General features: G+C 40.5%; 1 protein-coding gene across 1 annotated transcript in view; it reads left to right on the top strand.

The window, feature by feature from the left end:
- The first annotated feature begins 235 nt into the window (after positions 1-235).
- The window catches only part of MAOB (monoamine oxidase B), a 143,447-nt gene continuing 130,830 nt past the window's right edge, over positions 236-12,852 (top strand). Inside the window, exon 1 of the mRNA XM_069065743.1 lies at positions 236-467. Coding sequence (XP_068921844.1) covers positions 422-467 — 46 coding nt within the window. The 5' untranslated portion in view covers positions 236-421. The remainder of the gene's footprint in view (positions 468-12,852) is intronic.

Below are 12,852 nucleotides of genomic sequence, written 5' to 3'. Positions count from 1 at the left end.
CTGATGGTTTCCTCTCCTGCTTCCCTCATCTCCAACTGACCTCTTTTTTTCAGCCCCGGTCCCCCTTCCTCTAGCCTGGTACCAAGTAGCATTGGGGTGTGTGAATGGGTGGGGTGGTGGTGGAGGGGAGTGAGGATGGGGGTGGTCTTTGAACTATGGGCGCAGATTTGGGGTAGGAATAAGTGGGGAGGGAACGAGAGGTGGTGACCGTGGCACCACCTCCCTCCCACTAAACCCACTTCTCCTCCCCCAGCGCTGGGCGTATTAGCGGGCGGAGCAGTTTCTCAGCCCTTTGGGGCGCTATATATTAAGTCTGAGGGCTCGGAGCCCAAGAGACCTTGTGGAGAGAAATTGAGCCAGAGGTCTGAGACAAACACAGAAACAGCTGAGGTCACACAGCCACACTGGGTGAGCGTGCACCATGAGCAACAAATACGATGTGATCGTGGTGGGCGGAGGAATCTCAGGTCAGTCTGGACGGGGTTTTTGCCTGTTTGATTGTTCCTACCCTCCTTTTGGGCTCTGACGCAGAGGCTGAGATTGAGCCTAACCTGCAGAAAGGAGGAGTGGAGAAATGGACCGGGAGGAAGGGAGGAGGATGAAGGGGGTGAAGCCTGAAGGATTGCCTTAGGGATTTTTTCAGACCTTCAGCTCTCTGGCGAGCTGGAGTGCTGATTAAAGATCAGGCGACTTCGGAACAACAGCTGGAGGAGGATCCGGGAAGCTTCTTTCCAACTCTTGAGACCCCATAATCCTGTGACTTGATCTGGCTGTGTCCCACTCTGCTCTCCAACTCCTGGGAAAGAAGAATGAGTCTATTCAGGATTAGGCAACAGGAGTGCAAAATCTTAAATGCCAAGTCTTCTGGGTAGGGTTTTTGCCAACTTCTTTGGTAATAGTGTGGGTGAAGAATAGCGCAACTCCGATACCCTCCAGGCCCCGCTAGAAACTGATAAATCAGCTGGCATCTCACCCTCTGCCCCACTTTCCTCCTTGCCACCAGTCGTGACAGTTCCCCCTTGGATTGAGGCTCCTGAATTTTAATGGAAGAGAGAGGGAGGTGAACCATTTTCCCTGCTGTATCAGTGCCTTCGGGGTTTGGGGGAGGGGGTGGAGGAGAGTGTGAGAGGAGCTGTGGGGAGTTAGGGTTACTGGCTAAACTTTGTATCGTTGGTTTGCTCCGGTTGTTTGTAGGTAAAGATAGTTTGGGGGTGTAAGAGGCAGTAGAGAGACTAGTAAATTCAGAGTTCCCACACTAGGCGCAAATCTTCAAGTAATGCCATACATATGTTGAGATATTTGTAGTGAGAAGCCATGTGACTTAGTGGAATGGTGGAGAAGTATGTATTTAGTACAGAGAACACTTAACTTGGAGTAAAGAGATCTGAGTCTGAGTTCAAGTCCCTGTATAACGGCTTTGAAACTCAATTTCTCCATCTTTGAAACAGGGTTAATAATATTTGTCTTACCTTCCTCGTAGGGTTGTAGTGACGATCAAATGCACGTGAAAGCCCCTTATTACCAGACCTAGAATCCATCCTCATTGCTGCAATCTTTTCTGTCAGTTCTTGTGTTATTAACTCAGTCTGACTCAAAAACAAAACTTTGGGCAAAGGATTAAATTAAACCTTTGAAGGAGATAAGTATAAATTGGGAGCATTGTAAAAATCTTGGAATTTTAGTAAATGACCATTCAATTCAGCAAACCATTAAACATTTATTGTATTCAGAACACTGTTGGGGGGTAGATACAAAGTTTACCTAAGACACTGTCCTTGAATTTAGGCTAAGAAATGTATCAGCCTTAAATACTGATAGTTATGCAATACACATCATCTGATAAGAGTGCTAAAGAGGTCCAAGACAAAGTTCAGTGTAAGGTCCCAAGGGGAAGGTCCTTTCAGTCAATCAATAAACATTTTTTTAACAGTCTACTATGTGCTTGACACTGTGCCAAGGGCTGGTGGGGAGCACTCTGCTCAAAGAATTAAGAGAACGCAGAAGTCACAGTGTTCAAGGTACTTTCCAACTCTGATGGTGTGTGGTTAAGGACCAAAATGACCATCTGAGGCACTCAGTACTTTCTAAGGGTGTTGCTTCTCTTTGTCTCTTTCAGAAAGTTGTTTATAATCAACTTGAAAGAATTTTGTTACTCAGGAAACTGAGAGGGTTTCATTTCTAAGAACAGCAACTACCAAACTTCTCCTGTGTTTGGGAGCAGTCCAAAAGACTTTTTCTTTGATGCCCAGTGATGGAGTTATCAGACTTTATTTAGAGTCTAAAGAATAGGAGAAAAATCCAGGGGAGAAAGAGGAAGGGATTGTCACAGTTGTTGATAGTTTGATTGACAGGTGAGTTTAGCAGGCTTTGAAAGAGTTCTTAAATACCAGGCAAATGACTTTTAACTTTAAATAGTAGGTGAAAAAAAAAAAGAAAGAATACTTTTGAGCAAGATGGGTATAGTCCCTGAAATGAAGGTGCTGTATTCTAAGCTGCCTCTTCTTTGGGGTTGTAGCTGATCCTAAGACCCTGGTTCAAAGTGAAGCAGGAGTCGCTGAAATCAGGGATGACCTTCGTCAAATTGTTATAAACATGCTCACAGTCTAGGAATAAACAATACTTGTTGGAGAGCCAGGAAGGTTTTCATTATTTTTATTTTACATTTATTCTGTCCTTAATAAATGGGTAGCCTCCTGAAAAGACTACAAAGAATTAGACAAATGCAAACCCTTCTATGCTGTTTCCATTAGAATTTCATGCCTTGTTTCTCCCTTCAGAACTGGGATTGGGGGGAAGCTAGGTGGCGCAGCAAACAGAGCACTGGCCCTGGAGTCAGAAGGATCTGAGTTCAAATTTGACCTCAGACACTTAACACAAAAACTAGCCATGTGACCTTGGGCACGTCACTTAACCAACTGCCCTCCTAAAAGAAAAAAAAATTAAAAAAAAAAAAGAACTGGGATTGGTCCCAGCTCTTCTGGGTTAAAATCTTTCTGACATGTCCATTACATAGGCTAGTTAAGCATGTGTGTTAATGAAAAGTTGACCCTTGACCCCCAGCCAGTCTTAGTTCATCTTAGTTCAGGTACCTTCCAGGGGAAAATTTACAGATTTTTCCCAGCTATATGATTGTATAGGGTACTCCACCCTTCTTCCTTTACCCTGATTTATACTTTCCTTCACATTCATCACAATGTCCATTGTTCCTATAGAACTTTGTGGGAACCAAACTACTAGCATTTCTCACAATATTAACACCTGTGTTGGAAAAATTGACAGAGTAACAGAGGTAATGTTCCTCAGAAGGAAGGATCGGGAAAGTCTTCCTGAAGAAGATGGAATTTTATCTAAGACTTGAAGGAAGCCAGGAGGCTGAGGAGAGTAAGGAGGGCATTCCAGGCATGACGGCATAGCCAGTGAAAAGGTTCAAGTAAGACTATGGAATATTATATTGGAGAAACAGCAAGGAGGACAGTGTCTCTGAACAGAGCACTTGAGGGTAGAGTATAAGAAGACTGGAAAAATAGAAAAGGTCATTGTGAAAGGTTTTAAAAGCCAAACATGTGATTTGACATGTGTTTGGAGATAGTAGGAGGCAACTGGACTTTGTTGAGCAGGGCGGGGACATAGACAGACTTGCTCTTTGGGAATATTGCTTTAGGAATATTGGGTAACAGCAGCAATAAGACAAGTTTGATTCATAGGAGGGCTTCATGACCAGAACACAGTACTTGTATAAGTTTGTCCAGTGTTTGGCCTAGCTCAGAAAATACCTGGTGCTGGTCAAAGAAATACAATAATTAAGTGATTTGCAAGAGGGTGGGCACAAAGGCTTGTTGTTATGCCAAGCTCAGAGCACAACTTATTTTTCTGGGCCCTAACTCTGGAAAACAGGGTGTCTCCTGTTTATTATCACTTGAGCTTTGCTCCTGAGTACATAGCATCTCTTGGTCTTTGGTCCCTGGTACTAGCTTTTAGACTCATCTCTTCTAGGTCATCTAATCTGTTTCAGCTCCAGTCTGCTAGGGTGTAGAAGCTAGTACTGCTCCCTGAGAAGGATAGGTGGGTAACTCTTTAGTCAAAGCCACTACAACTAATGGAAGACAAAATTTGCGTTAAAATAAAGCCTTTTTACCTGTATTCTGGAGAACAAAATCCTCTGTTCCAGATAATTACCTAATTTAAGGTTAGATATTTCCAGTTTTAGATGAAAATTAATTGGGACAGAACAGAAGCTAAACTAAGAAGGCATGGTCATTGTTTTCTCTGTACCTAGGATCATCCCTACCTTTATTCTGCTTATCTTTCACCAGCAAAGTCTGGTTGTTTTGATGCTACTTATATTTGCAATTGGTTTTCTGCCCCCCTTTCCCTCCCCTACTGAAAAATTGCAGTAATTCTCAAACTTCCTGGTCTTAGATTTTTTTCCAGAGGTTCCCAAACTTATTGGCCTACAACCCCTTTGTAAAAAAATTGCTAAGCGCTCCCCTGGAAATCTACTTTCTTTAACCCTTTAATATTTTTTTAAAATTTGCATCATTTCAAAACAAAAATTTTCTAAAAATTGCATCTTAAATTTAAGAATTTATTTTAAATTTATAGCTTATTCCTGCATTAAAATCATGACTCATGTAACTGTATTGTATTGTCTTGTAAACAAGTTATTACAAATACATATTCCTGCTAATTCCTGATGGACTTCCCAATAATGCAGGACATGCTCACCTGCCAACACTTTTTTGTTAAGACATGTCAGCAGACTTGACCACTGATCAGTTATAACTTGCATTTTGTGTGTGTTTTTTTTTAAATAATATAATCACCATTACTTTAACTGTGATACACAACAGATAAAACAGGTATACATGGTTTTTCAGATTTTTCTTATCTTGTCTTCTTTCCTTATGCTTCCACCACCTCCTTATTTTTATTCAATACCACCCCCCCCCATTGCACCCAAGGTTACTACCATCCCCTGGATCTTTTCAGCATCCTCTAGGGGGTGGTATTGCCCACTTTGGGAACCTGTGCTTTCTTTTTTTTTTTTTTTTTTAAAGCAGTTGGGGTTAAGTAACTTGCTCAAGGTTACACGGCCAGGTATTTCTAGATGTGGTGCTAAGTATTTGAGCCTGGATTTGATCCCCAGGTCATCCTGACACTGGAGCCGGTGCTCTTACTCGCTCTGCTACCTGGCCACCAAACCTGTGCTTTCTTGAAAAAGGCAGAATTTTATCTAATACTTGAAGAAAGTCGGGAGACAGAGGAGAGGAAGGAGAGCATTCTGGACATGAGGGGATAGCCAGTGAAAAGGCTTCAGTCAGAATATGGAATATTGTATCGGAGGAACAGCAAGGAGGACAGTGTCTCTGATCATAGAGAACAGGAGGGTAGAGTGGTGGTGGGAGCATAAGGAAATAAAATATGATAAGAGAAATTTGAAAAACCTCGGACCTTGTACCAGATATGTCTTAATGTTCAGTGTTACATAGGAAGGAAAGAAGGATTCCTTCATTCGTTCGTTCGTTCGTTCGTTCCTTCCTTCCTTCCTTCCTTCCTTCCTTCCACAAACTTTAAACCCAGTTCACTCTGAAGCTCATAGATTGGACCACAATGGGTCCCTGCACAGACTCCACTTAATGGCTGGATTTTGGATCCTGGCTTAGAGTGAAAGTCAATGCTAACTGTGTCTCTTTGGAACAGCAACCCTGAGGGTGTTCCCCTCCAAGCTTGTTTTTTTTTCCTTTATTCTAATTAAAGGGGACATCCCTTGACTCACTTCTTAAAAAGTCTCCTATTGCATCCTGGCCTATCTCCAGTCATCCTGATTTGAATGTCAGGTCTCTGGATCTAGATGGCTCTGGAGGGGAAAGTGAGGCTGGTGATCTTGCACAGCCTTCCCCCACTCAAATCATAGTCAACTGAAAGTCTTGGCATCATTTCCCTGATGCCATGGTCTTCTTCAAAAACAAAGGACAGACACAAACAAGTGCCATGTAGCTGGTAAGTGTCTGAAGCAACATTCAAACTCTGTTCTTCCTGATTCAAGGTCCTGCACTCCTATGACTGCACCCCCTAGCTACCAGTTGATGAACAAATAATGCTTAAACTAATATTTGTTTTAATGCAACCTAGGATCATAATAGCTTTTTTTCCCTGTAATATCAAACTGTTGAATCATCTTGAGGTGGTAATCCCTTAAAACCACTAGATCATTTTTTTCACATGACCTGCCCTCTTAACTATGTCTTTCCAATTTCTTGTGATACTAATTTTTGGGATCCATGTATGAGATTTTTATATTAATCCCTATTTTTAAAATGTCAGCTTATTGGATTATTCATTCTTTTTCTTTCTTTTTTTAATTAAATTTTGTTTATCTTTAGTTTACATCATACATTTCTACAAGATTTTGAGTTGCAAATTTTCTCCCCATCTTTCCCCTAGCCACCACCCCCAAAACAGCAATTCCACTGTATACCCCCTCCCCAAATCTGTTCTCTCCTATATCCTCCCCCATTCCCTCTCTGACTTTCCAGTAGGGCAAGATGTATCTCTATACCCCTGTGCCTGTATATGTTATTTCCTAGTTGCATGTAAAATATATGTATTTTAAATATTTGGTTTTAAAACTTTGAATTCCAGATTCTTTCCCTTCCTCCCTAGTCACCCACCCTTATTTGGAAGATAGGCAATTCAATATAAGTTGTAAACATGTAGCTACTCAAAACATTCCCATGGTGGATATGTTGTAAAAGACTAACTATATCACTCTCCATCCTATCTCGCCCCCCACTTGTTTTGTTCTCTACTTTTCAAAAGTGTGTGCTTCTAACTTCCTTTGCCTCCAACCTGCTCTCCCCTTCATTATCCCCCCTCTCAGCCCATTCCCCCCATTCTCCTTTAGGGTGAGATACCTTATTTAGTGTGTATGTCATTACCTCCCTTAGCTAAATTCAATGAGAATGAAGTTGACCCATTCCCTTTTGCCTTCCAGTTCTTCCCCTCCATTGTAACAGTTTCCCCTTACCTCTTCTATATGAGATAATTTACCCTATTCTGTCTCTCCCAATTTCCTCTCATTATATTCCTCTCTTACCTCTCAATTTAACCTTTTAAGTGTCATCCCTTCCTATTCAATTGGTCCTCTACCCTCTGTCTATGTATATTTGTACACATATATACACATATTCACATATGTATTCATATGCCTATGTACTCTCCTATATAGACATATATATGTATGTATGTATGTATACTTACATATATATTTATATATATACGCACATTTATATTCCCTTCAACTATTCTCATACTGATTAAAGTTTCATAAGTTACAATTATCATTTTTCCATGTAGGAATGTCAATAGCTCAACTGTGATAAGTTCCTTATGATTTCTTTTCTCTGTTTACCTTCTCATGCTTTTCTTGCTTCTTGTATCTGACTGTCAAATTTTCTATTCAACTCTGATTTTTTCATCAAGAATGCTTGAAAGTCCTCTATTTCATTGAATGACCATAATTTTCCCCTGAAACACAATACTCAGTTTTTCTGGGTAGGTGATTCTTGGTTTTAATCTCAGCTCCTTTGACCTCTGGAATATCACATTCCAAGCCCTTAGATTCCTCAGTGTAGAAGCTGCCAGATCCTGGGTTATCCTGATTGTGTTTCCACAATATTAAAATTGTTTCTTCTTGGCTGCTTGTAATACTTTCTCCTTGATCTGGGAACTCCAGAATCTGGCTATGATATTCATAGGAATTTTCTTTTGGGGATCTTTTTCAGGAGGTGATTGGTAGATTCTTTTAACCTCTATTTTGCCCTCTGGTTCTAAAATATCAGAGCAATTTTCCTTGAGAAGTTCTTGAAGGATGATTTCTAGGTTCTTTTTTTGATCATGGCTTTCAGGTAGTCCAATAATTTTTAAATTCTCTCTCCTGGACCTATTTTCCAGGTCAGTGGTTTTCCCAATGAGATATTTCACATTGCCTTCTATTTTTTCATTTGTTTGGATCTGTTTAATAGTATCCTGCTTTCTCATAAAGTCATTAGCTTCCATTTTCTCCAATATAATTCTGAAGGAATTACTCTCTTCAGTGAGCTTTTGAGATTCTTTTTCCATCTGGCAAATTCAGCATTTTAAGTCATTCTTCTCTTTATTGGTTTTTTGAGCCTCTTTTGTCATTTGTGTTAGTCTATCTTTTAAGGTGTTGTTTTCTTCAGTCAGGTTGTTGACTCTCTTTTCATGATTTTCTTGCATAATTCTCATTTCTTTTCCCAATTTTTCCTCCACTTCTCTTATTTGGTTTTCAAAATCCTTCTGAAGCTCCTCTATGACTTGTAACCAGTTCATATTTTTCTTGGAAGCTTTTGGTGAAGGAGTTTTGACTTTGTTATCTTCCTCCTGTTCCATGCTTTGATCATTTTTGTCCACAAAATAGGAATCTAAAGTTGCATTGCTGTGCTTGCTTTGCTTCCTTTGCTTGCTCATGTTGCCACTTGATTACTTGACTTGTCAGCTTTTTGCCACAGTAGAACTCTGCTTCTAGAGAGAAGAGCTTTGTCCCAAATTGCTGGGTTTTTCTCAGCTGCCAGAGCTATTACTTGGCTGCCCTCTCTGAAGCCTCCACCAGCTCTGGCACCTGATCACACACCTTAGGACCTCCACCTTAGACCACAATCCATATCCAAGCAGCTTAAAGCAAGAGCAATTATCCCTCAGAATGGTTGCTTGGCCCCCCTACAATCTGCAGGCCAAGAGTTCTGAAGCAACCATATGGTGGCAGCTGCCTTGCCTCAGACGCTTCTCCCTCCAGGGTCAGAGGCTGGCCCGCACTCTGTGATAGTAATGGTAATTAAAGATTCCCCTGTATTGGCTTGGTTTTCAAATTGATTGTGTTAAAACCCAGAGCTTGTTAATGCCACCTGTGGGATGGACCTGTTGATGTGAAAAGAGAGTCCTGAACTGGGAGGAGCTAGTGACATAGATTTGGAGAGACAAGAGAGAGGCAGAAGAACTTTTTTTGGAAGCAGCACCTCGTGGAGAGAGAGAGACTAAGAGAATTGCTGGTGGCCGCTTTGAATTGCCCTGGATTTTTGAGACCTGCCCCTTGAGCTGCCAAGGACTGAGGAGACATGGCTGTTTTGCTGGTACTTTGTCTGTCTGTTTTGATGTTGTTTTGCCAGATTTGTCCACTGGTGAAAGACAGTCCTGTTGTTGAAGAAGTCCTGGAACCTGGCTTTTGGTTAAGAAGCCCTGAGACTGTCCTGCAGACAGAGAGTGAATACTGTCCACTGGTGAAGGACAGTGCTGTTGTTGCAGGGGTCTGGAGACTGTCCTGCAGACAGAGTGAATACTGTCCACTGGTGAAGGACAGTGCTGTTGTTGCAGGGGTCTGGGAACCTTTCTGTTGGTTCAGAAGCCCTGAAGAAGGATTTTCTTGTTGTATGTTTACAGAAATCCTGGGAGAGGGTTTTGCTAATGTTTTCAGGGGTTCTAGGACTGCTCTACAGACAGAGGATGAATTAATGAAGAGACTGGTAATGCATCTTGTGGCCTTGCTAAGCCTTGTCTCCCCAGGAACTAAGATTGCTGAGAACTTGCCTCATGTCAAGATGAAGAAAAGACCTCCATTTGGGTATTAAGTGCTGTGCTTAAACTTGATGTAACTCTGGAGTAGATTCAATTGAGATCCAGGGGTGGGGAACTTTTGACCTTTTGGTGCTCTGTGATTGACAAATGAAGGTACTTTACTTATGTTTGGAAACTAATCTCCATTTGAGAAGAGGGGGTTTATGGTGGACTAAATGAAGGTATAGCCTAGGGGTGGAGAAGTATTTAGACCAGGGACTTTGTAATTGATTGAATGATTGGAAGGTCCTGGGGTGGGGTAGTACTTGGAGATTATTTAATCACGCTTAGTAAATGCTGTATTTTGAATGATGTCATGTTTTGACCTTCTCCGTTCTTGGTTTGTCACTGAATAAAATGGAGAGCACCTATGCTGGTATTCTGAACCTTGGGAAGTTGCCTTTCCTTGGTATTACATTACACACTCCCAGACTCCCTGTTCCCAAAGTTTACACTGACCTCTCACTTTGTCTTTGGTACTTATGGGTTGATAATTCAGGAAACCACAACAGCTGATAACGATCTCTTGATGCCCATCTAGCCGTGGCTGGTCAGGCAACCCTGAGACTAAAACCACAGGCTTATGTGGGGCTGGGCTCTGCTCCCAGAATGCTGAGATGAAACCTTTCTGTCTGCCTGCCAGGCTGTCTTCAGCGGATGATTTGTTTCTCTCTGTCACTTTGTGGGTTCTGTAATCCTAAAGTTTGTTTAAAGTCATTTTTACAGGTATTTGAGGTGGTTATAGGGGGAGTGCAGGGAGTTTTCCTGCTTCTGCACTGCCATTTTGGCTCCATCCCCAGGATTATTCATTCTTTTAATATTATTGATTGATATTTTTAAAAGAATATTAATTGGGAGGCTAGGTGGCACAGTGAATAGAGCACCAGCCCTGGAGTCAGGAGGACCTGGGTTCAGATATGGTCTCAGACACAACACACAAAACTAGCCGTATGACCTTGGGCAAGTCACTTAACCCCAATTGTCCTCCCAAAAAAGCAAAAAAAAATATTAATCTACTCTTCTCTGGTAGAATCAGATCACAAGATTACTTATTGCTACATGATCCTAAGCAGATGATTCAACTAAGCAATCAATAAACATTGATTACTATGTATTATTATTATTAATAATTGGTCAGTCAATTTATTGAGCACCTACTTTTTCAGTCACTGTGATAAATGCTGGGCTTACAAAGAAAAGTAAAAGAGAGTCTCAGTTCTAGGAGCTCACAGTCTAATGGGGGAGACAACATGCAAATAACTATATTATGAACAAGTAATATGTGGGATAAATTTGAAATAACCAAGTCGATAGGCAGTATTATTACTATCATAGGTAATTAATAAGTATTATTAATTAGTAGGGAGTTAAATGACACAATTGATAGAGCAAAAGACTTGGAGTCAAGAGACCCGAGTTCATATTTTGCTTCAGACACAAGCTATGTGATAATTTCCTCTTCTATAACATGAAGGTGATAATAGCATCTACCTCAGAAGATGGTACTGTAAGAATCAAATTAATTAACATATGAAAAACTCTTTGTAGTCTTTAAAAAAGTATATGAATGTTAGCTATTATTAATTAATTTAGTGCCTATATTGATCCATACTTTATGGCAGGTGCTAGAGATATAGACAAAAACAATCCCTATCCTCAAGTAACTTATATTCTATTGAGGGAAACAACATTCCTTATGAAAAGATACAAATTATGGATGTTAAGGGTGGCTAGATGGTGGCACAGTGAATAGAGCACCGGCCCTGGAGTCAGGAGGACCTGAGTTCAAATCTGGCCTCAGACACTTAACACAAAAAACTAGCCGTGTGACCTTAGTCAAGACACTTAACCCCAATTGCCCTCCAAAAAAAAGCAAAAAAAAATTGTGTATGTTGTAAATATAAAGTGATTTTAATGGTGGCACCAATCAATTAATAACCATTTATTAAACACCTGCTATCTGCCTGGCACTAAGCTAAATGCTTAGGGTACAAAAAGAAGCAAAGGGCAGTCCCTACCCTCAAGGAGGATACAATCTAATGGAGCATCTGAGGATGAGGAAAGACATAATATGGGAGGTATTTACACTGAACTTTGGAGGAAAGTGGCTATTCTAAGAAGAGAAGAAGGTATGCCTTCCAAATGTGAGAGACAGCCTATCAAGGCACGGATTCAGGAGATGGAATCATGTGTGAAGAACAGCAAGTCATCCAATTTGGATCAGCCAGAGTGCATAAAGGGGTGGTATAAAGTGTAGTAAGTCCAGACAAGTAGACCAGAGACCCAAGTGGAGGGATTTGTATTTGATCCTAGAAGCAACAGGAGCCTTCAGTTATCCTTACTCTAAGATGACTTGGAAGTTATTGATTATTATAGCCCCATACAACAAAGTTCCTAATGCCCATTAGAGTGTAAACACCTTAAAGGCAAGAATAATTTTTTCTGTATTCCCAGTGCCTAGCCTAGTTACATACATAGTAGGAACTCGATAATCAATATTTGAGTTATGACTGAAACTTAACATAGTTTATCCAACATAATGACCTCTTCTATATTATCCATAATGTAAATTTTACATAAAAATGTTAACTTAGATACTTGTTGTTGATACAGATATCAGTGGAATATTTGTGCATTTTCCCCCTAGAATTCCAAGATATTACCTCAAGAAAAGGATGTATGGTGTAGTGAAGGGAGAGCCAGCCTTGAAGTAAGGAAGATTGGGTTTGAGTTCTTTCTCTGACACACTAACTTCTCAATGTCCTCTCTAAAACTTTAAGTTATAGGCAGATCACAAATCAATATCAGTCATTAATGTGTGTTCATAAATGAAATTTTATACCAGATTACAATGGCATTAGAAATGCTTATGCTAATTATGGGCAAAGAATAAAGGAGTCAAACTAATTCCTTTTAAAATTATGCAATAACACCTGCTTCCCACAGTTGTTTCGAGAATGAAATAACAATATTTGTAAAGCACTTAGAACAATGTGTGGCACATAGTAGGCACCGTATAAATGTTTATTACTTTCTCCATGTGTGTGCACTTTTCCCATTGATACTATATAAATTTAGGGGTAGAGTTTGCCCCAGGTTTATGGAGAAAATAATTTGTTGGTACTTTTCTTGCTATTCCATTTCTTTTTTTTTTTTTAAGCAATCAGGGTTAAGTAACTTGCTCAAGGTTACACGGCCAGTTATTTCTGGGTGTGGTGCCGA

This window comes from Petaurus breviceps, unplaced genomic scaffold (assembly GCF_028583685.1).
Source record: "Petaurus breviceps papuanus isolate PSGF00001 unplaced genomic scaffold, PetGlider_PUasm1.0 90700, whole genome shotgun sequence".
NCBI lineage: Eukaryota > Metazoa > Chordata > Mammalia > Diprotodontia > Petauridae > Petaurus > Petaurus breviceps.
The sequence above is the reverse complement of the archived record's forward strand: the minus strand, read 5'-3'. Positions and strand labels throughout refer to the sequence as shown.